The sequence below is a fragment of the Erinaceus europaeus genome, chromosome 12, assembly GCF_950295315.1.
Source record: "Erinaceus europaeus chromosome 12, mEriEur2.1, whole genome shotgun sequence".
Classification (NCBI taxonomy): Eukaryota; Metazoa; Chordata; class Mammalia; order Eulipotyphla; family Erinaceidae; genus Erinaceus; species Erinaceus europaeus.
In genome coordinates, this window is record NC_080173.1 from 17,605,404 (window position 1) to 17,632,092 (window position 26,689).

Sequence of the window (26,689 nt, forward strand, 5' to 3'; positions counted from 1 at the left end):
CATTTGAAATAAGCAATTGAAAATCAGGTAGTGCCTACAATTTTCTAAAAATCAACTCTATTACTGTTGTTAAATGTTAAATACTTTTATCTTAAACCCAAGTTTTGTTTTGACCTATATCCTGATAATGTTGATGATAGATTTTGAGGCAAATATCTCTTTACCTAATCTTTTTCTGTTGCTGAAAATAATAATAATAATAATACCAAGTAATTTGGGGACATTTTTTGTTAAAACTTGTAGGCTTTGATTTACCACTTTGATTTCCAGAACCCTTGTATATGATAAAAGCTGACTGAAATGTCAATTTGTTAAGCTTTTGCTTTTGAAAAGTATAATAAATAGTCAAAAGAGACCACGAGGCAGGCTCACTTAGCATGCAACCTGAATCAGCTATAAACTCAGTATCCACACTACTCACTATCAGTATCCCAGGAAGAGTTTTCCTTTTAAATAATTGTCTGCATCTTTTCCCTCATTGGTATAGAATTTTCAAGTGGATCAAGTGTAGGGAGCTGGGCGGTAGTGCATCAGGTTAAGTGCATGTGGTGCAAAGCCCAAGGACCAGCTTAAGGATCCCGGTTTGAGCCCCTGGTTCCCCACCTGCAGGGGAGTCGCTTCACAAGAGGTGAAATAGGCCTGCAGGTGTCTATCTTTCTCTCCTCCTCTCTCTGACTTCCCCTCCTCTCTCCATTTCTCTCTGTCCTATCCAACAACGATGAAATCAATAACAACAACAACAATAAAAAAGGGGCAACAAGAGGGAATAAATAAATAATTAAAAAAAAAGAATTTCCAAGTGTAGGTTCCTGCTTGAGATTTCATGTTAAAAGTTGCTTTCCCACCCTTTGCCATTTCTGACATTTGTGTTAATATGCATTTCAGTATAAGGATGTGTCATCAGTTACATAAAATCAAACGGTTGTGACACATGCTTTCATTCAGACCCATACTGAAATAATCCAGTAGTCCCCCGACTGATATTTCTACCCATTGAGGCGGTCTTACACGCTTCTTATATTTATTTCTTAAATCTTCTTATTTGTGTATACATGCTTATCTCCAGCTGCCCTGCCAGGACTTCTCCCAAGAAGACTTTTACTTTGGTGTCAACAGTCTACTAAATTCTGTATAATGACAGTATGAAATGGTGGTAGGGTGGTGGTGGAAAAGGGCAGCCCACCTACAAAAATGCTCTCATCTGTGAAGTAGACCCACTGCCTAGTTTGTGTTTAAACATCTTGGTAACTTTATATTTTCCTTTTGGTTTCTCCATTTCACTTAATGATTTTTTATATATTGTTGCAGACATCTCAACAGTGAGCATGCGCTGGACGATAGAAGTACAGCTCAATGTAGAGTACAAATGCAGGTTGTACAGCAGTTAGAGCTACAGGTAAAGCCAAATTTATTTTTAATATTGCCTCAGTATTCTTCAAATTCCAAACCTCTGTAGTGTTTTGTAATGAGTTCCTGTGTGCTCATTATTGACGAGAAGGTCCAAACCCTGTCGCTTGCCTCTATTTTATTTTGTGATTTTACTCTTTGGAAAAGTTCAGCTTCTGTTCATTCATGGCTGCTCAGATTATTTCAAAGTCTGTGCACGTTGCATGTCTTATTTTGCAGTCAACTGTTTCCGCTTTTAGTTTTTCATGCTTGTTTGTTTTTCCCCCTTCATCTTCCCTCCCTTCTCCTTTGTAACTTTCTGGGTATTTACTGTGGTTTTAGTACCTTAAGTTGTTGATACTAAACCTAGAGCTAGGAAAACAAGTAGTATAGGGAGATTGGGAAGGGATGAGTGTGAATGACAAGAGTGAATGAGAGCAAGACTAGGCTAGTCTGCACCTATGCAAACATGTGTCCAGACCTACCGAGAGACTCTATGTGTTGTTAATTCTGATTTTTGCTTTGTCTTCTTTTCATCACTGAGAACAATTTAGAGTTCATTGAGCACTATTTAAATATACACACACTCAGATATTTTATGTGATATATATATATATATCATAATATATATGTGTGTGTGTGTGTGTGTGTGTGTGTGTGTGTGTGTTTGTGTGTACATCTGTAGAGTTGTATTTGGACATCCATTGGGCAATGTTGAATGCTTTTTATGACTATAGAAAATGAATTAATGCATATTTGCTTGTTGATACAGTTATGAGTAAAGAAAGGCTATTAAACTATTTTATCTATTTTAATGAGATAGATTCAAAGAGGAAGAAGATACACACAGAGAGAGAGAGAGAGAGAGACCAGAGCACTGCTCAGTTCTGGCCTATGGTGCTAGGGATTAAATTTGGGACCTCAGAGTCTTTTTTTATATAACTTATTTATTGGATACAGACAGAAATAGAGAGGAAAAGGGAGATGGGAGTGGGGAAGAGAGACACCTGTAGCGTGGCTTTACTTGGGAAGTTTCTGCACTGCAGATGGGAGCTATGGCCTTGAGCCTGGGTCCTTGCGCATTGTAACATGTGAGTTCAACCAAGTGTGACACTGCCTGGCCCTGAGGAAAGCCTTTTGCATGGCCATTATGCTGTCTCTTCAGCCCAGGAAGGTCATTATAGTAAGGTTTCACTTCCTGGGGTAACTTGTTGATGAACCATCGTTTTTTTTTTTTTTTTTTTTAAACAATAATTCCATTCTTGGTATAATTAATAGAAAATTAGTTTCTAAAAGTAAAAATTAGGTCAGAAATGGAGATTATTAAAATGTACAGTTGCAAAAGCCTGACCCTGCAAACCCCATTTATGCAACTAAGTTCCAAAATGGTTTTGAGTGCTTGATGACTCACTGTGGCTTCTTCCTCTGACTGGTTTAGTGTAGGCAAGAGGTTACCCGAAATTAAAACAATGTTGTACATTATATTGTTACCAGCCATAGAAAAGCCTATTTTGTATGCAAGACATCAATGCTGAGATATATGGAGAGCCCTAGGCTAAGTACAGAAGATAATTACATTTGGAATTTTACTGAGTTAAGTCATTTATAGCTTCAAATAGTTGCTGAGAAAAATCAGCCAAAACACACTTAAACTTTTTGTTGTGACTTTTCAGGATAGAGAGGATTTTTTTTATAATTAGTTATTATCTTATATGACAAATTACAATTTTAAGTAAGGATGCTGAAAAGTTATTTTCTTTAGCAAGTTAGTATTTTTCTATTCAAACTATAGATATGAAGTTATTACAGAATATTCATACAGGCAAGAGACACATTATAAAACTACAAATTGTCATTGGAAACATCCTTACAATTTTAACATGTTTATTGACATGAGAAAAAGTAGCTTATCCTATACCCTAGGTCCATTTATGGTTAAAGCCCAAAGAGTCTTAATACATTGGACTCAACAGAATTAACTGTATGACAGTCTGAACTTAAATGCATTGCTGGTGGTGTTTATAAAGTGATGTGGGTTGCTGAATTTATTTGTTTGTTTGAAAGAAATAATAGTTCTTAATGACTAGCTGCAGTAAATTGTTTGCCAGAATTGCCATGCTTCACCCAGCTAGGCATTTCACAGTGCCAGTTTGGTATGGGGCTTTTGTTAATTACTCAGGAACTTACTCCCCCCCTCCCTAGTTTTTGGTCACTCTTCACAAAGAACTAATAGGAGAAAGAAGCTAGATCATCAGTAAATCAAATAATTATTTGCCAACCATTAATAGTACCTGTGACCTGGGAGTAGTTCATACTGACACAGTGATTGTTTATTTGTGGGTTTTATTTATCCATAGATTCCCTTCATCCTTCAGTCCTAAATCAAACTGGACATAGGTTGTTCAACTTGTGATGAAAATCACTGAAGATCTGGCTAGAAATTACTCGAGTAGCTAGTTACCTGTGATATTACTAGTGACATGTACATGTTGGAGAAATTATGGCATGTTTTTGCATAAATAGAAATACAGGAAAAAATATAATGACTTTTTCCAACAAATATATATATACATATACATATATATATATATATGCTTTTTATTTTTATTTACTTTGGGGGCGCTAATGGCTTATGGCCCAGTTGTTGGCACATGGATACAGTTTTACACTTTGCCATGAGAGGTGTCTGAAAAACACCTTCAACTTGGGTCCTTCTCCATCATCATGTACCAAGATGAAAGTCCCCTCTCCCTGTCCTCCTTCCCCAGAGATCTATAGATAAACATTTTCAAAATTTGAGAGAGTCATGAGACCGATGGTATGTTTTATGAAGGTGGTGGAAACCTAAAAATGTGGGGCCTAACCCTATCAGTTAAAATATATACATATATATTTTACATCACGAATGGTTGAAGGAGAAATCAAAAATATAAATTATGGATCTGTGCATAAACCTGTATAGGAGCATAGCTACAACTACTCATTTTACATATTATCTCTGACTGCTTGGCATCACCAGTTAAGTGGTTGTAATAATTTCTAAGGCCTGCAAAACTAAAAATACATATTATTTGGCTGGCCCTTACAGAGAATATTTGCCAAATAATTCTTAGTCAAGAAGATCAGGGAAAGTTTTTTTTTAATATCATAATATGAACAGCTTGTTTCCTGTATTGTTTCTGCTACCAAAGGTCTGTCCACATTTTACTTTTACCTGTTTTGCTTGATATATAAAACTAGCCTAGTTACCACATCTTGCAGGTTGTCTCAGACACCAGCTTCATAGAATAAGTGTGTGCCCATCTTGGGGGAGGCATACGAAATTAATCATTAATCTAGTCAGTCACCTATTCATTCATTGAGCAAACCTTACCTGGACCCTTATATAGCGTGACTCACTGCTGGAACTGCTGAGGAGCAGGAGTGAGGAAAGCAAATAGGGTCCTTAATTATGGTTCTTAAATCTTGTAAAAAAAATATCAGAATATGAATAATTTTCCACTTGTCAACTGCCTATACCAGTTGACAATAATGGATTCTCGAAAACACCAAATACATGCTCAAAAGACTTTTGAGTGTGAGGCAGAGACCAAAAAGCCAAACAGATTTTACCCACTAGTTCCTTTTCTTTTTTCTTTTTTTTTTTTCACTAGTTCCTTTTCTATCAGAACAACACAAGAATAGCTTGGCAGTTTTTAGGATTTGAAGGACCCTTCCACAGAGAAGAGAAACCCTTGTCAAGGATTAAATTTGAGAGTCATTGGGTTGCATACCTGGCACATTTGGAAGACTTTGGGGCAAGGTACAAAATATACTCAAAGCTAGACTCATTTTAGACAGTTTTTCACTGACATTCCATGTGCCACGTTTGTGCTATTCCATTTGCTGTTTCACCTGTGTCTGGAAATGTATTGTTTAATTCACTTTGACTAACCATCATTGTACCCATGGGAATACAGGGAGACTTTGAAGCTACGTTCTCAGACTTAAAACCTTTGATCTTTTGTCCCTCTGCATCTTCTTCCATCTCTTCACCCTTCTCTGAACAGTGCACTAGTATGTCCTCATCTAGTGGAGAAGCTTTCCAGATGACTGACAGGGGGCACTTTTCTTTACCTTAAAGAAGGTATTTCCTAGTCTAGGAAATAGCTGGATCTCCATGTACCTCAAAGTATATATATGATAAAATCACCACTTATTGATTTGATTTTAGAAATCATTTGCACCACATAGCACCACAGGGAAAGTAAGTGGCAAAGATTTGAACAGTTAACAAAGGTTGGCCATCATATTGGAAAAGGGAGTAAAATCTCTACCCACTACCAGCCTTGCAGGACTTCTCCCTGCAAAGCAGCACTTAGAACTGGGAGAGAGGGCACATATGTGCCCCTGCCCCCCTTAAAGCAAACCCTATATGCTCATATTGAATCTTAACAGTGTGCACCAATGGAGGTTTGAGCTTATCTTCTGTAGAGAATCACTGCAAATGATTACTTCTCTGGAGAATTTTGGAAGAATCAACACCAGAACATGACCCAAGCTAGTGAGTGCCACCTGGGTGCTCTCTTTTGTATCTTTCTAGCCATTCACCCACCCTCAACCTTAACTCTGAACTAAGGTCTTTTGTTCTTTTACCAATAAGCCAGATCTTCCTAAAGAATTAGATGCAATTTGTCTGTGCCACCCTGAGAGCCTTAGAAGGATGTGACTAGAACTGTTTCCCTTCATAGTGTTGTCTCTATAGTGTTACACTTCAGTCAGGTAGAAGGATTTAAAAATTCTAATGGTGAGAGTTTAGGCAGAGGCAGAATCAAGATGATACATTACAGGGTCTGACTTATGACTTAGACCCTATCTAATTATTGCTGTATATGAGATACATCCATATCAAAATCTTTTTTGTTCTTTAAACAGTGTCAATTTAATGCTCTTCTAAGTGGGTAATTATACAGACTTTGTTAACTTTTAGTTCTCACATTACACTGTTTCTGATCTTACTAAAATTAAAAAAAAAATTCATCTGTTAGACACTCTCTTTGGGCAGTCTTCTGGATAACATGCAAACAAGGACTTGAGTTAGAACTGAAAGAGTAGCAGTCTGGGAGATGGTGCAGTGGATAATGCATTGGGTTCTCAAGCATGAGGACCTGAGTTCAGTCCCGGGCAGCACATGTATCAGAGTGATGCCTGGTGCTTTCTCTCTCCTCCTATCTTTCTCATTAATAAATAAATAATATTATTAAAAATTAAAAGAATAGTAAGAGTAGAAATGTTTCCACTCTCTGTATACATTATGTTACAGATTAGATAGGTCTTGACATATATAACCACATAGAGAGAAGGCAGAGAGCAGACATGGGAACTGGAAATATGCCAAGTATAAGAACTGCTCACTTCAAATTGTTAGGATCATTATCATAAAGAAGCACCAGAAGTTTATTTATATGTGTGTGTGTGTGTGTGTGTGTGTGTGTGTGTGTGTGTGTGTCTCCAAGGGGGCCAAGGGGTTTAAAATTACAGTTAATCCAATTATATTGGTTCACTCATGTAAGACATCTTCATCCTCATGAGCTGTCTCCACTGTGAAGCTGTGGATAATACCAGAAAAACTATGTAAGCGGCTGGATCAGAGTACCATTTTGTGAGAAGGGCAACTCATCTAGTTTATTATTATTTAGATATATAAGTTTTTATTATTATTTCTTATTTATTGGATAGAGGTAGAGAGAAATTGAGAGGGAGCCGGATACAAAGAGGGGGAAGAAGAGAGAGAGAGAGAGACAACTGCAGCCCTGCTTCACCACTTGAGAAGCTTTCCCCCTGCAGGTGGGGATTAAGGCTTGAACCTGGGTCCTTGTGCATAGTAGCATGTGTGCTTAACCATATGTGCCACCACCCAGCCCCCAGCTCATCTAGTTTAATAGACGAGAGAAAAGTCTTCTGACAGATCTCTCTATTAGAAAACTGGGGAGTTGGGCTGTAGCGCAGCGGGTTAAGCGCAGGTGGCGCAAAGCACAAGGACCGCATAAGGATCCCAGTTCGAACCCCAGCTCCCCACCTGCAGGGGAGTCGCTTCACAGGCGGTGAAGCAGGTCTGCAGGTGTCTATCTTTCTCTCCTCCTCTCTGTCTTCCCCTCCTCTCTCCATTTCTCTCTGTCCTAGCCAACAACGACAACAACAATAATAACTACAACAATAAAACAACAAGGGCAACAAAAGGGAATAAATAAAATAAATAGTAAAAAAAAAAGTAAACTTTAAAAAAAAACAAAAGAAAACTGAGCTGCTTGTGGTACACATATATTATCTTACCACATACATTGGTTGTAATTTGTTCTATGTCCACATAGCATTGCTTATTTGTGTGGTATTTGAAGATGGTTTTTGAATGAAATAAATGAAAAGCCTTGGAAAATGGCCATTTTCTTCATACCTAAGCTCAACTGAAATTAGGCCTCAAGACAGTTTTCCTATAACTTCTTGATCAGTATGCCCTTTTAAAAAAATTTTTTTTAAAGTATTTTATTTATTTATTTTCTTTTTGAGAGGCAGAGAGAGAAAGACACAGAGAGAAACACCAGAGCACTGCTCAGTTCTGGCTTATGGTGGTGCAGGGGGATTGAACCTGGGACTTTGGAGCCTCAGGTATGAGAATCTCTATCTACCCTCGCCCCGTGTACCCATTAAGTGAACATTGAAGCAGCCAAAGGGAAAAGAAGTCTACCAAACTGAAGAGATCGTTCTGCCTGACCTCGGCATGGAGTGGAGCCAGAGAGATGTCTTTCTGTTCTTTAGTTCTGTTACTCCATTTAGTCCTTATTAACCAAACACCAATTATACCCAAAGCACTGCATATAGACAGTGTTGCTTTCTTCGTTCCTCCTAGTAGGCCCAGAACTAACATGACTAAGTGGACCATCAAGAGGAGTTTAAAGAGGGAGTGGAGGAATTGGTAGGGTAACAAAGAAAGACTGTCAAGGATATTCTAGACCAAGGAAATCACTTAAAGATTCCCCTGAACTGTAAGGATAGGAGATAGAATATTTAAAGATGCATATTCTCTCTCTCTGTCTGTCTCTCTCTCTCTCTCTCTCTCATCTGTTCAAAAGAAGTAGGAAGACCAACTTTCTTGGTTTGCTTGCCTGGGAAAATAGAGACTCCTGGGATCTGGAAGTCCTAGGCAGACTGGGATGAGTTGGTTACTGTAATGATCAGTTTGAATCTCTTTGTTGTGGAGAAGACTATTAAATGCCCTGCGTTTGCCTGTACTTATTTACCAGAGGAACTTGAACACCATTTGAAGGGATATGTATGGAATTCCTGCTATCTACCAACATACTGTCCCAGAGACTTTATATTTAAATTTCATAGAATCTTTACAACCTCTCTCTAAGAGTCTTTTCTTAAATGAAAAAGACAAGATTTGGAAACAAGTATATATCTTTTTTAATGTCTAATTTATTTATTCACTTATTGGATAAAGATAGAGAGCCATGGCATTAGAGTAAGCAATGTGGAAATCACTCCATAGAGTTTTCTAAAGCATCAGCACCAGAAACTATAAGCTGTAATAAAATAACAGTAGCCAGGCATTAGTGCAACAGGTTAAGGGCACATGGCACAAAACACAGGACCGGCTTAAGGATCCCGGTTGAAACCCCAGGCTCCTGCACCTGGAGGGGGGTCGCTTCACAGGCAGTGAAGCAGGTCTGCAGGTGTCTATCTTTCTCTCCTCCTCTTTATATTCCCCTCCTCTCTCGATTTCTTTCTGTCCTATCCAACAGCAACAACAGCTATTATGACAATAATAATAACAAGGGTGGCAACAAGGGCAACAAAATGGGGAAAATGGCCTCCCGGAGCAGTAGATTCATACTGCAGCCACTGAGACCCAGTGATAACCCTGGAGGCAAAAAAAAGAAAGAAAAAAAGAGAAGAGAATATCAGTAGACAGAAAAACGTTAGATTTGGATAGCAAAGGGAGACATTAGCCTAACACAAATCAGTTACCGTGGGGACTTTATATGTGACTACTCTACCATTAGTGATGCAATTTGTAAGCACACAAGGTTCCCAGAACCTTGTAATCATAGTATCAGTAATATGTCCCCTTTTGAACTTTAATAACTCCATCAAAGGCATTACTCAGGACACTTCTTCACAGCAGTGGCCTCATGGAGCCTCATGACTCTCCTTGAATGAGCTCAAGCCTGCTAGAGAAAGAAAGGTCTTAATAGCATCACAAGGTCATATTCCTACTCCTTTGTAACTGGAGCCAAGAAAAAGAAGAGAGAGTCTCTGGGTTTCTCACTTCCACGTCCTTCTTTGAAAACCATGACACTCATCTTCTATAATTTAAAATCCAACCTAACTCTGGGAGCATTAGAATTCCTAGACTATGACTGAATATTAGTGTGTGTCTGCTTTAAATGTCAAGAGAGTCTTTAATAATAACATGTAAGGAATGTTAAGATGGTGACAGAATATAATAAAAGTAGAGAAATTCTTTAATTGGGGTGGATTGAGTTATACGTCGTCTTCTACCTGAGAGGTATAGATGCTGTGAAAAATTGCTTGCAAGTTTCCACTGGTGCCAAGTTTTGAAGGTATGGGAATAAACCTCGATTATGAGGGTTGAAAATAACTATTTCCATACTTAGCTTGGTAGAAGACTTTCATTTATAATTCTAGCCACTTTTTAAATGAATTTGGGGTTTCTTCTTTTGATCACAATATTCTAGAGACCTGTGTAATTAAATATACTCTTGTCTCCGTCAGTTCTGTTTGCATCATCATTTAAAAACCACCGAGGAGACCCAGCAAGCCACTGTTAAAGGCATGCTTAGTACATAGAAGAGAGTAGTGTCTCCCACCTGGTGAGAAATAAACACTTGCGATTCTTATTAAAAGGATTCTCTGGAGTTTTGGTGAGATCCCAGTCAGTTAAATCAGGAATCACCATGCATGGAAATAAGTCAGACTAGCCTAATCATAAAAAGAGCGTCTGCCAAGCCTCCAGATCCCATCAGTAGTTTAGAATGGGAGTGAAAACAAAGCAAATGCCTCTCACTTTAGTGTCCTAGGTGGTTCTCGGGATCACACCAGAGTGGGAGGATCTGACCCGGCATCACAGAACTAGGGTTTCAGTTTTCCCCCTCTTAACACCATCACTTCCGGCAAGATCACCTAGAAGTCCTGTTTCTCCAATTATAAAATAGGAAAACAGAATTAGTGGGTTTGGAACAGCCACGTCGATCTTTGTTCCTATGAAGCCAAATGAGTGACTCGGCCTCTTCTCTTCTATTCTCAATAACTCTAGCATTTTTAAACACTCTGCAACTTCTCAGTTGTTGCAGAAGAATCTTGTTTCTCACAATTGAGAACCACCAAATTGGGCTTAAAATGATTAGTCCTCTGACAACATATAAAATCATATAAAATGATTATGGTAAATGAACCCCAAACCATGTCCCCTTTTCCCTGCTAAAAGAATGAGTTTAATCTCAGTTTTTGTCTTTGGAGATGTTGAATGGAGCTCTTAGCCTTCGGCAGATATCAGTAAGTCTAAAATAATACACATTTTCCGGTCTTTTACAGCCTGGGCTATCTAAAGCCTTATTTGAAGGCATGGCTGATAGAAGAGGAGATGACCTATGTCAGCCAATGGGGATAAACATTTTCTTAGAATGAGGAAAAGAAAGCAGTGAGAGCTAAAGAGATAAATCCTTGAGAAATGGGCTTCATCTTTCCTCTGGGTTCTGTCCTTTGCTATCCCATTCTTCAAAGCATAAGAATTCTCTCCTCAGTTAGTCCAACTGCAAACTCCATTGACCCCGTGTTAGGTTGATCCAATTTCCATACTTATATTCAGCCAGATGTCTCCATTATACTAGATTGATTTAGCTTTCCTTTTGTAAAAGATACTCTGTGAGCATTCATGAAATAAAAGGCACTACAATAACTAGACTTACATGAAAGAATTTAACCCTTCAGAAATCCTTTAAGATCAGAAATTATCAGTCTACATTCAAAAGAGAGACTAAATAAACATTGTTAAAGGGTATATAATGCTCTCAACGTCACAGAGGGAGAATTTCAACCCAACAGAGTTGAACTATAATACCACATCCTCAACCCATTTTTACACTGCTTTCTGTCTCCAGGATGAGTGAACACATTTACTATTTTAAACACTGTATAGGCACTCCTGTAATGGGTGGCCCATTGCTGTCCCTTCTATGCCAGACACTTCCTATAGAACCAGGAAAAGATACTTTTAAGAAATGCCAACAGTTTATTGGGGATTATGCATTTTTTTTCTGCCAAGGTTATTGCTGGGTTTTGGTTCCTGCACTATAACTGTACTATTGTTGGGCTTTTTTTCCCCCTTTTTGGGGATATAGAGAAATAGGGGAAGGGGAGCAATGAGAGGCACCTGTAGCACTGATCCACTGCTTCCAAAGCTTCCTCCTTGCAGGTCCAGGGACTTGAGCCTGGGTTTTTGTACATGTAATGTGTCTATACTCTACTGAGTGCATCACTGCCTGGCCCCTCCAAGTTTCATTGATGTGGGTTTAATTTTGGTTTTGTTTTTTTTTATCTTTAGATTGGATTTCTCCTTTTATTTCAAGAGATTTCAGTATATGAGGGAATGATGAAATATACTAGCTAGTTATAAATATTTGTACTTATAGTATTTATACTATTATATATATGTGTACACATATACACACACATACACATACATATACAGTATAGACAGGACACCCTAACAATTGGTGGGGATTATGAAGGTATTAGAAAATAACTGATAATCTAAAAGGTATTCTTTTTTTATTTGTTATTGGATAGAGACAGAGAAATTGAGAGAGAAAAGGGAGATAGAGAGGAAGAGAGGCAGAGACACCTGCAGACCTGCTTCACCGCCTGTGAAGCGACTCCCCTGCAGGTGGGGAGCTGGGGGCTTGAATAGGATCCTAACTGGTCCTTGCGTTTTGTGCCACATGCGCTTAACCCGCTGCGCTACCGCCCGACTCCCACTAAAAGGTATTTATAAAACTGTGCCAGAGTTAGAGCTTTAATTGGTAGCTAACATCCACAGCTCTTCTAGGAATTATTAATTGCAAGTTTGTACTAATCAAGCAAGAACTTGGGTCTTTGTCTTTTTCGATAATCTTGTCCATCTTCTTTAACAAAGCAGACCGAACATGGTAGAGGTTGCAGCAAAGTAAAGGAACCTGGATAATTCTTTAAATGGATAATGAAGTCTAAATAATATTCTCAAGGAAAAATCAGGAAAAAAATTCCATGGCAGTAACAAGCTATATATACAAACTCTAGGTGTGTGTTTGTACCTCGGTTTCTCTGCCTTTGACCAGTAAAAATCCATTGTGATGACCAATATCTGGATGAAATGTAGAGGTGATGATTTATTTTGATTCTGTGGAGTTGGAGTTCTTCTACGTGGTCTTTGTAATTGCTGCATCAACAGTGTTTACCCCCAAATTAAGTCTTAATTAATATTCATCAAACTTCAGTAAACGTCACCTCTCACCCTTTAATTTGTAATGTTCAGCATGGCAGACTGCTTATAGGTAGGTAGGTAGGTGTGTGTGTTTATTGTGTGTGTGTGTGTGTGTATAACATGTATGTGTAGCTTCCTTCTGCCCTGTGAGTGTGTGTGTGTGTGTGTATAATATGTATGTGTAGCTTCCTTCTGCCCTGTGATTATTTTAAAACAAAAGCAGGTTTTTTTTTTCATTTAAGAATGAGTTTAACATCTTAAACTTTGAACACTTACATAAAAAAATAGCTACAGAAAAGCACCGTTGCTAACATTTTAATTGTTGTAACTGAGTCACTTCGGAAAACTAAATTCCTTCAGCATTATGCCTTCAGAGCATCTTTTACTTTGGCTGTTCAATAACTTACTAAAGAACAGTGGATGAATAACATAAAGTGACTCCTAATATGGTATCATTTTCATTTCCTGTTTGTTGAAAGATAAATGCTAACACTGTAAGGCTTTTTCTTCTTCTTAATTTATTCCTCCCTGAACCACAAGGGAATAAAAAGAGGGGAAAAATCAAATGTGATATGGCTTGAGACTAAGTCATCCAGTCAAGGATAAGCCTAAAGATCTCTCTCTCTCTCTCTCTCTCTCTCTCTCTCTCTCTCTCTCTCTCACACACACACACACACACACACACACACACACACACACACACACACACACCTTTGCCCTTTCTTCTTCCTTCTACCATTTCCTGATATTTTCCAACCTTAGAAAACACCTTTACTTAAAAATATGAGTCTTGCTTGATTTTTATTTTGGGATAACTTTAGACTTACTAGAAATTGATATTTAAAAGACTTCAGATTGATTATGAGACACATAGGTAATGAACCCTTCTCTAGTTTTAAGGCATTTTTTTAGACAAAATGGTCTATGAAAATACTGAGCTAATACTATTTTTCACCATCCTCTCCCCTCACCCATATTAATCTCTTTTATATTTTCCAGAAATCCCACAGCTGTTCTCTGAACTGTACTTTTATCATTGGGGACACAATTCTCATTTATTCTACAGATGTAATTGTTATACATTCCCTCTACTCAGCTCTCTTGAAGTGTCTCAAACACTACAAAGCGAACATAATAAAGTAGTATCCAAAAAGTATAGTTGAGTTCCTACTGTGGTCACCCAGTTAGAAAGTCTGTATTTTCTGAAGTTTGTACCTTCAGAAGATAAAATTTCTGTAGGCTGGACAGACTTAGACTTTTGTTAAGATGAGACTAGGACATAGGAAGTAATCACATATTAGCACAGTGAATAAGTAAGCTTATTCTGTGTTCATCTAAAAATTGCAGCCCATCAACCACCTATGTGCCTGCCTGTTTAACTCACTTGCCAGCACTGTCTTCATCTGTGCCTACCTGTTACGAAATGCAAGGTTAACTTTGCATAAATGTATCCATCTCCCTACAAGTTTACCTGCAGCTACAACAGATGATTTTATGGGTTCTAGCTACCTAGCTCATTTTCCTTTGACTTCCCCTTGAATAAAACTGGTTAATAGGCATGAATCATGTTGTTTGTTTGTTTGTTTGTTTGTTTGTTTTGTATTTTAGCTGTCTGTGTTACATGGGACTCTTTGGTGCCAGCAGGTCTAGAAGTTTCTCTTATGTTGAGAAATCTCACACCAGCCCCTCCAGTTAACTTGGAGTTTGGCAATTGTCGTGTAGATTTCAAAAATAATTAAGCAAGAAAGAAAAATGATTTTGCCATGTGTATTAGTACCATATTTTAATTTAGAACAAGTATCATTGTCGATGTTAAAATCATAATAAATTTATATTCAAAGAAACAATAAAGTATTTTTTCCCCTTTAGCTTGCAAAAGACAAGGAACGCCTGCAAGCCATGATGACCCACCTGCATGTGAAGTCTACAGAGCCCAAAGCCGCCCCTCAGCCTGTAAGTATTGAGCTGTGTGACTAGGTGTGTGTGTGTGTGGGGGGGGGTATGGGGGACAAAAAACAACCTCTGTTTCTTTTCACTCCAAAGAGAGGAAAGAAAGGAACCAACTGGCAGTCTGAGAAGTGAAATAATAGTATTGAAGTAGTAGGGAGTAAATTAAGTCAATTGTTACAGGTTCTCTTTTATGAAGAAAATGCAGGAGGGAGGGATTAAGGGAGATACAGGATGGTTCAGACAAGGTCCTTGGCAATGAAACCTAAACAATCAGCTTTTCTTTGATTCAAGATTATTGACACTTCAGGAAAATACTAAAATATAAATGAGAGCTCACTAGACAAAATAGAAAAACAAACAGAAAAACATCCTGCTGCACTGTAAGATAGAGGAGACAAGACAGCTCAGTCACGGAGGATGAGGAAAAGGGCGTATTGACCGAGGTACCGTGTGACAGTGATGTACATAGTTCAGCCTGTCGGTAACAGAGGAAAGAAATTGGAAAATTGAGTTCCCCTACTATTGGAAAGTAGAACTTTAGTCATTCTGTATGGTTTGTGGGGCTGGGGGAATATCTTTGCATGGAAGCTGTTTTGTATATTGCAAGACTCCAAAAAGAACTTAGCAAATCACATCAAGTAGGCATGCTCTCATTTCAGATGTTGAGGTTAACACTTAGAATTGTCAGAAGGTAAACTCCTTTGGAGAGTATCTAACAGTTGCTAAAGAGTCTGAAATGAAAAGTGGTCTTTCACAGTTGAAAGAACAAATATGGTATAGCTAAAATTAGATTTAACCTTCTGTTTCTGTTTAAATTTAATTTTTTTTTACTTTAGGCCACCAGGGTTATCAGTGAGGCTTTGTGCCTAAACAATGATTCTACTACTCTCAGGGGTCTTTTTTTTCTCTCCCCTTTTTCTTTCTTTCCTGAAAGAGATGGGGGGGTGGGGATGCTAGGGGAGGGGAGAGAGAGAGAGACAGAGACACAGAGAGAGACACATACAGCACTGCCCCACCACTCATGAAACTCCCTCGATGAAAGTGGGAACCGGGGACTTGAACCTCAGGCTTGTGCATGATAAGACATGCATACTACTCAGCTGCTGTTATTTCATTTCATTTTTTTTAAAGATTTCTTTTATAAATGCGAGTTTCACCTGAGACAAAGAGCAGCCAGAGCCTCAGGACTAAGAACCTCAGACATGCAAGTTCATGAGCTCGCTCTTGGCCTCAGACTCTCGTATCTCTTACCATGTTACCTTTCACTTGACTTTTGAGAGTTCATCCAAGCACAGGGTCATTGATAATCAAAGCAGTAGAAGGATATCTCAACCCCAAATCCTATCTGGGGCTTCGTTCCTTGTTACAAATCAGAAGTGGGGAACTTTTTTCTGCCACAGCCACTCGAATATTTACAACATCATTTGTAGGCCATACAAAATTATGAACTTAAAAATTAGCACTTAATGTGGCTATGAAAAAAGTCCCTAGATTTATGGAATTTTGAGTCCTGCCTTCAGTTACCTTGGCAGGGCCAGCACACATGAGGTGGGGCCCGCCTTGTCCAGCAAGCCACACATTCCTGAGCCTGTTAAAAATCAATCTCCTTAACAGTTGTATCTCTTAGATACTTGTATTTCTAAAAATTTCCTAGTTGTGTTAACTGATTACTCAAAATAGAGTGCTTTGCTTCTAGATTTTAAGATTTGTAAAATTTAAAGGTACACTGCCTTTATTTGATTTTGCTTGGAGTCACTGTGTGAAAATTAATTGAGCGTTGACAATCTATAGTTAGTACCAGTAATTTTAATCAATATGCAATGATGCAGCATAATGGCAAAGTATTGGTTTATCTGTTTTGACTGATTTTTTTTTCTATAAATAAAGCAAACATATACTCATATATGTATGATTTATGGTGATAGAAATAAAACGGAGTCAGACTATTAACCCAGCAAATATGGTAGTCTGCCAAGATGCAGTTGGCAGGCAAAATTAATGTCTGAAACAGAACACATTATTGAGATATAGGACATAAAATCATTAAATACTTTGCACATCCGTTTTCATGAGGAAAGAGTCCTTCGCATCTACGTATTCTGCAGTAAAATGGCCGGCCGGCTGTAGGACTGACTGTGGAGACTACCAAGAAGAAAGTGGCAGGGAAAGCCAGCCAACTGTTTGGTACTGTGGGACCAGTAGTCAGCTGTGCTGTACATATCAGCCCTTGCTTTGAGTAGAACACTGGGAATAGATGAACCCATCTAAGCAAATGTGTGAGGCCCCTGAAATGAATTCTCCAGTGGGTGTAGTTGGTTTCCAAGGAAGTTGATCAACTTAACTCTCTTAAAAGTCTTCCGATGACTTGAGTGCTGAGAAGCTGTTGTTAGTGAGTACCAAAAAAATTTTTTTTAACTTTTATTTATAAAATGGGAACACTGACAAGACCATAGGATAAGAGGGGTACAACTCCACACATTTCCCACCACCAGAACTCCATATCCCATCCCCTCCCCTGATAGCTTTCCTATTCTTTATCCCTCTGGGAGTATGGACTCAGGGTTATTATGGGGTGCAGGGGGTGGAAGGTCTGGCTTCTGTAATTGCTTCCCCACTGAACATGGGCATTGACAGGTCGATCCATACTCCCAGCCTCCTCTCTCTTTCCCTAGTGGGGCAAGGATCTGGGGAAGTGGGGCTCTAGGACACATTGGTGGGGTTGTCTGCTCAGGGAAGTTCGGTTAGCATCATGGTAGCATCTGGAACCTGAGTATCATTTTTTTTTTTAAATCTGCCCTCCCAGCAGGAAGGGAAAGGAGGAGATTGTGCTATGTGAGTACTCGCCTCAGCACTCTAGACATGGGCCCATTTTGCACTGTGTGATACCTTGAGAGAAGGAGGGGTGAAACTACATGAGGAATCATCAGATGCTGAAGAGCCTTCTGTGAAGCATGGGACTAGGTGTTGGTAGGAGTGTCATGTAGCTGAGCCTCCCAGGGCCACAAAAGGTTGATCAGGAGTCTCCCTGAGGACCAATGTTAAGCAGCCAATAAATAGGGAAAAACAGTCATGGGGGAAATGCACAGGGAAGAAAGGTTAGTCTTGATTAGTGTATATATATAATTAGTGTATATATATATATATATATATATATATATAAAATATATATAAAATGTTTTACATTCCCGGAAATTATAACTTTGAAGGGGGGACCTCCTACTAAATTTATTTTTAACTGCTCTATTGAAAAATTCTCTACCACTAGTCAACATTATCTCTTAGCAGCTCAGCACAGCATTTCTTTATTAAAAGAAATAGGCCCGCATATTTTTGACTGAAAAATTAATAGCTTTTGAATTCAGACACAGCAGGTTTTCTTTTGCAAAGAAGTCCAATATCGCTGCACAGCACTTCTATAGCCATTTATGTAGAGTCCAAGTCAAACCTTTGACAGCTAGAGCAGCGCTACAAGCCAATATAAAGAACTCCAAGATGTAAACCAACAATAGGCCGTCTGTGTGAGGTTTGCCATTGTCAAATACATAGATTGTTTGGATTAGTTTATGTAAATGTACTGTTGTATTACCCTTTGGAGGAAGAAGAAGAAAAAAAAAGATCACATTTGTGTATGAAAAGTGGTTTCCCTCACAGGCAGCATTATAAATTCCTTATCCTTTAACTTACATGTAAGAAGTAAAAATTGGTGCCTGACAAGCAGATATTGTGTGACACTCTGTTGCCAGAGTGAACCTGCCTTCTTTTCATTTGTTGGAAAATAGAAATTTTTATTACAGATACCATCTTATAAATCATAATTATTAAAATATATGTGAGGCATTGGGAAATTAATTATAAGAAGTAGACTGTAGTATTTTGCATACATTTTTACTTCTTTGGAGGGGGAAGATACACATGTCCATGTAGCAAACCTCGGATTCTTTTTTACTGTAGGGATTCAGAGCTATCTGGTGATATAGTCTAACCTGAGAAATCTCCCCCTCTATTTATGATGAGTTTATTCCACTTTAAATAATAGAATACACGGTATATATTCAAAGGAGTATCCATTTAGAATGCTTGATTTGAAATGAGCACTCCCTAGGAATTTGAGTCTAACCATAGACAGGGACTTTTCATGCTTCAGCCTTGCCAGTAAGTTTATGAAGTTTGTTCTTTTTTTCCATTTCTGTTTAAAAGGAACTCCGTGTTTATTTTAAAATTCTTAGTCACTAAGTGATAGAATACTTTGCTGTAAACACTTCTTTTCACTAAATGCCATTTGGGTGGTAAGTGTCATTTGTTGTACCTAGTCAGCCAGCCAGTCACCCATTGCATTGCATCTAAGAAACTGCCAAACTGTTGTTGGGTTGTTCTTACATCAGCTCGTAGACACGTTTTTCTGAAGCCTGGTGTGGAACTTGTCTTCAGATTAGGATAGGGAAAGGATATGCTCATCTCCCAACAGTGCCCAGACCTCTTTTTTTTTTTTCCCTTGCCTTCACAGTTATCTCTAGGTTCGGTGCATAAACTGCAAATCCACTCCACTGCTCCTGGAGGCCATTTTCCCCATATTTGTTGCCCTTGTTGTTATTATTGTTACTGCTGCTGTTTTTGTTGTTGAATAGGATAGAGAGAAATTGAGAGAGGAGGGGAAGACAGAGAGGGAGAGGAGAAGATAGATACCTGCAGACCTGCTTCAATCAGTTGTGAAGCGCTCCCCCCCCCTTGTGTAGGTGGGAGCTGGGGGCTCGAACCATGATTCTTGTTCAGGTCTTTGTGCTTCACACCATGTGAGCTTAACCCACCCAGATTTTTTAAAAAATTTTTTTAAACTTATTTTTTATTTTATTTATTCCCTTTTGTTGCCCTTGTTTTATTATTGTTGTTATTGATGTCATTGTTGTTGGATAGGACAGAGAGAAATGGAGAGAGGAAAGGAAGACAGAGAAGGGGAGAGAAAGACACCTGCAGACCTGCTTCACCGCCTGTGAAGCTACTCCCCTGCAGGTGGGGAGCCAGGGTCTAGAACCGGCATCCTTAAGCCAGTCCTTGCACTTCGCACCACCTGTGCTTAACCCTCTGTGCTACAGCCTGACTCCCCACCCAGATTTTTTTAATGTGAAGCTCTGAAGTCAGTTCACACTGGGTACTTATGTCTAGGTGAATTGGAACATTTTCTTATTCTTTGGAAGCCTTTATTAGCAATTCTCTCTGCTTGCTATAAAAGCTCTTAAACTATAGTGTGTGTGTGTGTGTGTGTGTGTGTGTGTGTGTGTGTGTGTGTGTACACAGGCACACATACTCAAGATATAGAATGATATTTTTTTTTCTAGAAAGGGAATTTCTGCTTTAAAAATCAAACTGTTGTTTTTAACAAAGATGTATTGAGCATATTATCTAAAGATAGAAACAAATAAAATAACATAAGCCCATTCCAGCTTTTGAGGTGTTTGGAGGTTTGTAGAATAAATACACAAACAAGCACACACTCAGTACCTAAACTGTGCTTGTGTGAGGAACAATAATTACGCTATAGAATGGTGAGGCCAAGGAAGACTTCCAGCAAGTCATGACTAAATTGAAGGAAGACAGTGGAAAGAAGTCAGCTTCATGAGCCTCCCCTTGGGCTAAAAGGATGTGCCATGTGTCTATATTTGAGGAAGGTACATAATTATATTGAGCGGAGTAGGGAAGGAATTGCTAACATCCCGTCAGGTAGACATTTTTAGATTATTTTACAAACTTTTTACTAAGACTGAGCCCTCCATGGGAATGGATAGCTAAAAGTTTCAACAGTGCAATGGGAGATTCTGGTAATTTCATACATACAGTGGGGTTGGGGGGGGAAGAGAAGGAAAAGTGAACCCTGTTTTTGATTTATGATCAGAATGGTCAATTTGGTTGTATTTTGAGTGTGAAAAGATTCTCAAACTGAGAAGTGAAAAGAGAAAATCAGACAATGGTAGACTATGCAGGAGAGAATGATTGATATTTTCAGTTCCAAACCCCTCCTCAAAGTAAACACCCAGCTGTCTTGCTTGGGGCTTGTTGTCACCATGCTTTAACTCCACAGAGAATTCACTGAAATATTTGCTAGGAGGGAGTTGGAACTCAGAGGACAAAACAATAACAACAACAAAACCAGTACTTCTGTGTAAAGACTATAAAGTTACTAAGGACTTTTTTTTTTTTGCAAAGGCTTCTCACTCTTATTATGTCCAAAGAAGACTGAATTATATTTTATAATACCGAAATGTGTCCATGAGAGGTCCTTTTTTTGCTTTAGGTGGTTCCTTCATCACCACAGAACAACTCCTGGTCCCGGAGAAACCACATTCCTTCAGGTTTGGTGGGCAAGTAATTATAGTGTAGGTAGTATATCCTTCTTGAAGAAAATGTTGTAAAAAACACTGGGAGATTTGAAGTGAATTTGCAGTATTAGATTTGCCTTTCTCCTCATTCTCTTTGATTCTAGCCAGAGCAAGTGGAACTGTTGGGAAATAGTTCTCAGCTACTGTAAAAACAAAGGTGCCTCCTCTCTGAAAAGGGGCTTCTTTAATGTCAGTGGCTGGATCCTTTGGGTTTCCATGGCCTAGGAGCTGGGGAAGTAACATTAGACAGCAGTGAACAGATTGACTGACCAGCGCGTGCGCGCGCGCGGACACACACACACACACATACGCAGTTTATTTATCAACTGTTTCTCATGAACTTCCCCCTCTTCCATGCAGCGCCATTTTTGTTGTTGGTTGTTTGTCTGTTTGTTTTTAGTGTCAGTGTTATCACCACCTCTGTTTTTAGCCTCTGCTAGCACCCAGCTCTAGATTTAGTAGTGGGCCAGGTTGAGGTGGTAAAGGAAAGGCCTCCTGCCGCCCTCCCTGGCCTCGTCTCCCCACAGGCTGTTACGTCTCTTCAGCCTCAGATGAGCCAGGCTGTGTCTGAAGGTGAGTGATTTCATGTCTAGAAATGCAGTGCAGTTGGAGCAGGACTTGAGCCCCTCGGGCCAGTAAAAGCAACAGCAGAAAAACGAGTTCTGGGAGGCCCTACTAAGTAGCTGTGTCCCTTGGTGTTTGGGTTTCAGGTTTACCTTTTGTTCTCAGAATCTTGTTTTCATGTGAGGCAAGAGGACAAACAAAAACAAAAATGAGTTCTGATGGGAATACTTACAACAAGTCTGTTTCTGTCTGAGGCTTACATCAGTGGTTTGTTTATTTTTTGAAAATCGGAGTGACTCATCTTTAAAGAGAGAGAGGAGGTTTATTGTTTAAAAAGTAAAGGTTGATCTTACTTTAAATACCTAACCAGAATGTTCGGTAACCTCTATAGTTTCAGTGGTCTCTAGACTAGTTCCCTGTAACTGGGCTGGGGTGGGGGTGATTGGGCGGAGACAGTATTTGAGCACACATAAATTAAAAAAAAAACAAAAAACCATACAGCAATTTAAGTGACATAAGAATGTAACTTTGGCCAGAGTTTCAAGGAGATTATCTTTGCCGAAATCATCACATGATGGAAACTTGCCATGTAGAAAAATATCAGAGTAACTAACTTTTCTAAACATAGCAACTTCTTTTTAAATAGAGAATGAACACAATAAGAAAAATAGGAAAAGAAACCCTCCCAACCCAATCCCTTCCTGCTCCTTGCCCTGAAAAATAAAAAAGAAAGAAAAAAGATCTTTTAAAACCTTAACTACAGTCAGAAACACAAACTACACATACTTTGTTTTCTAATTGATGATCATGTGAAGATTTAATAGTTTACAATTAAATTTTCAAGAATACAGCAAAATCCACCCTGTGCCCAATGCCCTCTTCTAAGTCTGTAATTAATTTTTCTTTCCTCTGGTCTTTTTTTTTTTTTTTCCAGAGACCTTAATTAAAAGAGCAGGTTTGGTTTGAACACAGAGCCTGTTTAGAGTTCTTCCCCATGCTCCATCTTTATCTCCCCCTCGTGACCCCACCCCCCACCCCAGATGATTTCTCAAGACAAGCATGTGATCATCAAACAAAAGTATAAAAGTTAAGAAACATCTATAGCAGTTGACAAGGTTGACGTTTCATTAACTTGTTGGTTCTGCCTTCAAATGATTCCTTGAGGTTTGGAGTCCACAGCTTTTTGTTCTTCCTTCTCTCATAGGCTACAGTCATGTTTAATTTGGGATCTGGGTTCCTTTAGCAAATTAGCAATTAGAACAATTTTGTGGGAATATGTATATGTGTCATTAGTTTTCCTGCAAATTAATAGCAAGGGCAGAGGTCAGGCAGAAATTTTCCACTTGACTGCAGTTCCTCTATTGAGACTTGGCACTTGGTTTTGGAATGGCCACAGCTGCTCTCAGACACCCTCTTCCTCTAGGAACTGTCTTTTAATTAGTTTACCTCATAGCCATCATTACAAATATTACTGCCTCCCCTCCTCAAAATGAAATTACTGTTTCTACAAAATATTCCAGTGACATCTTGCACCACTGCACATTGATGGTGGGGTCACTCGAAAGCTGCATTTAATCATTAGATCACCTCCATCCGCATTTCCTAATTAGAGTCCTTACAATACATTTTTATCTGGTAATTAACTGAGATTGGCTGCTTCCTCTGTGGCATATTAGAGACAGCCCAGCAGTGGGTGTGAATCATGGTGTCATTTGTCAAGCCTGGTAAGCCCCTTCTCTGCTTCTTCTGGCTTAGTGTTTATTTCCATTTGCTAACAGTGTTCAAAGACCTCCACAAAATTGCTTTCTTCTTAGATTGTGCTAACCTGGAGGGATTTTATTTTCCACAGTTGCTTTTTTTGGGAGGTGGGGTGGGGTGGGGTGGGGTGGGGTAGAAACAGTTCAAGTGTTAAGACCTTCGTGAAAACAAATTCTTCTCACATCTTACGACGCTGTGCCGTGCAGCTAGTCTGTTCTTCTTGTACACGAGTACTAGGAAGGCTGGCGCTTACTGAAAGTTCAAGTAAATCTTCACATACGACATTTAATGGGGAAGCCAGTGGACTTGGTGATCTTCTTCACACCAGAAAAAAAGATGCACATTTCTTAAGACTATTACATGATAATTTCTATTGTGTTTTTCGGAAAGCTGCTGCAATGTTTAGGACAAAGCTCAGAAACTGTGAAAAGAAGCCCCAGATTCAGCACTCAGAAATACTGCATAGTTACTGTACTCCTGTTGCCTTGGCCAGTTCCTGCATTTGATTGTGTGTAGGGCATGGAATGTTTGCTTTCTTCCCAGTTCCTGTGATTTCCATACCAAACGTCTTCTATTGGAGCAGTAATACTTATTTGAACAATGTTTGTAAGATGAATGATCTTTCACTCACTGGATCCTCTTGAAAATGGCCATGCAGAACAATGAGACTGCTTAGTGTTTTATTTTTCCCATTAACTGGGCATAAAGTACCATAAAAAGGACTTACCGACCCACAAATGTATGTTTGACTTTGGGGTCTTGATTGTGAATATGGCCAAGCAATATCATCTGTCTTGAGCCTCAGTTTATGGATCTGTAAAAATGTATGGAAGAGCATCTCAAGTAATAGTGATGTATTAGAATAAAATGAAGCTGGACAGGGTCAGGTGGCCGAAAACATGATTCTAAGAAAATACAGACCATGACTTCCCAAAGTATTCTGATAATCTTACGCGTATCAGCATCTGACTTTTAAAAGCCATATTTTTATGAGCTTTAACCTTCCATGCAGTAATTTCCCGGACCCTTTGCTTGAGCTGATGGTTATACATACTGTCCCAGCAGTTGGTCAGCGATTGAGGTCCAAGACAAAGAGGTCAGCCTCCAGCTTCTCAACTCCCCTCCATTCCGTGGCTGCTACCGTGAACTACTAGCACTTAGATTGCAAATGTGTGTCGTGAAGCCAGCTCTCCAGCACTAGTGAAAAAGCAGTACATTGGCATTTGCCCCACTTGCCTGGGGATTCGTCAGGGTAGTGCCTTGTCCATAGCTTGCATTGGGTTCTGCTGTTTTGCTGAGTCAACACTTCAAGCCCAAAACAGAAAGAATGCACAACTAAAGGGTTACGTCCCAACATCCAGTTCCCAGCATCATTTACATTTTTCCATTAATATTTCCCTAATGACATTTGATCTCCCTTTCTCTTCATATTCATTGTTCGCTTATGGAACTACCCCAAACACATTAGATGGAGAAGTTTCCTATGGCCCTCTCATTACTAGCTTGAGTGAGGTACAGTCTTCTCAATGAACTGAACCTCTTTCTTTTTCTTCTTTTTTTCTAATATCTTACTTGATTGTGCTCTCCGATGAATTTCATTTAATATCTTCCGTTTCATTAAATATCTGCCTTGTGCTTAGGACTATAGTGAGGGTGAAATTGACTTACTTTGTTAATTTTGGTTTGAGAAACTATTATCAGGTAAGTCTATGGCTCCTTTATCTTTTTTTTTTTTTCTGATGATGTTTCTTTGGGGTGATTTGAGGTATGTATGCAAGACAGCAGTTCTGTATAAACTCTGATAAACATGTTGGGGAAAAAAAACAAACATCATCATAACCAGACTTGATGTTTCTATAATAATAGATTTGGACTAAAGGAAACAACCTTTTTTCTTTCTTTCTTTCTCTCTTTTTATTAGTATTAATATGTTAAACACCTCAGGATGAAAACTAAGTCAATAGGTCAGAGACAAAGAGAATCAAAATAGTGTTTATTCATTTTCCTCTATAATACTTCAAATATCCATTTTCTTATTAGTGAGCACTTGAAAGGTGGAGGGAAAAAGTCAAACAGAAGGAGATCCTTCACGTACTGTCCTCTTTTTCTAAAGTAGTTTTGTTGTTCCGGTTATCTATATTTACTGGGTAGAGACAGCTAGAAATCGAGAAAACAAGGGGAGAGAGAGAAACACCTGTAGCACTGCTGTACCGCTTGCAAAACTTTCCTCCCGCAGGTGGGGACCAGGGGCTCAGACCCAGGTGATTGTGTATTGTGACATGTGCACTCAATCAGGTGTGAAACTACTTGCCTCCCATGCTCTTTTTTTAAAAAAAAAATTAATAGATCCTATCCTACAAGTTGATAGTTTAATGAAAATTACACATAAAGCTTTCAAAGTTGAGTCATTGGCAACTCGAGAACCAAATGATGGTTTATTGGATCATTATCACACTTTATACTGTGATCTATAGTCCAACCATACTCGGACTACTTTCCATCCATGAAGTTTCATTATGGAGCTATGTACCCTGTCCTTGTGCTCCTAGCAGTCACTGATTATCCTTAGCTACTGACACAAAACTTTCTAATTTTAGCAAAAATAAATAAAGTAGCAGCTAATCACTTGTGCTAACACATCACACAAATTTCTGTTGGAGAGCTTAGATCTATATCATTGTCTCCCAGCTAATGTTTCCTAAAATATTGGTATCCAGGGCCCCAGGAGGGACTCCATCTTTGAGGCCTACAAAAGCAGGTTACTGAAAGGGAATGTGAAATCATGATGAAAGGAATGACTTGTCCCAGAATTTATCAACCTCACTTCCTTAAGTAATCCTTCCAGTGTCTTTATTGATTGAACTACCTATGGGAATTAACTGTCTCACACAACCAAGGGGAGAAAAAAATATTGCAATAGGGGGCTGGGCAGTGGCACACTTGGTTAAGTGCTCCTAATATTTCACAAGGACCATGCAAGGATCCTGGTTCCAGCCCCTGGCTTCCCACCTGCATGGGTTCTGCAGGTGTCTTTCTCTCCCCCTCTCAACCCTCCTCCTCCCCTCAATTTCTCTCTGTCCTATTTAATGTTTAAAAAAAAAAAAAAAGGGAGGTCAGGTGATGGCGCAGCGGGTTA

At 39.0% G+C, this 26,689-nt stretch overlaps 1 protein-coding gene across 14 annotated transcripts in view; it reads left to right on the top strand.

Moving 5' to 3' along the window:
• Positions 1-26,689, top strand: part of FOXP1 (forkhead box P1) — a 495,633-nt gene that overhangs the window by 430,676 nt on the left and 38,268 nt on the right. For all 14 annotated transcript variants that reach the window (XM_060202871.1, XM_060202866.1, XM_060202864.1 and 11 more), the window contains 2 exons: positions 1,309-1,396; positions 14,780-14,863. In XM_060202871.1, the coding sequence (XP_060058854.1) occupies positions 1,309-1,396; positions 14,780-14,863 (172 nt within the window). The remainder of the gene's footprint in view (positions 1-1,308; positions 1,397-14,779; positions 14,864-26,689) is intronic.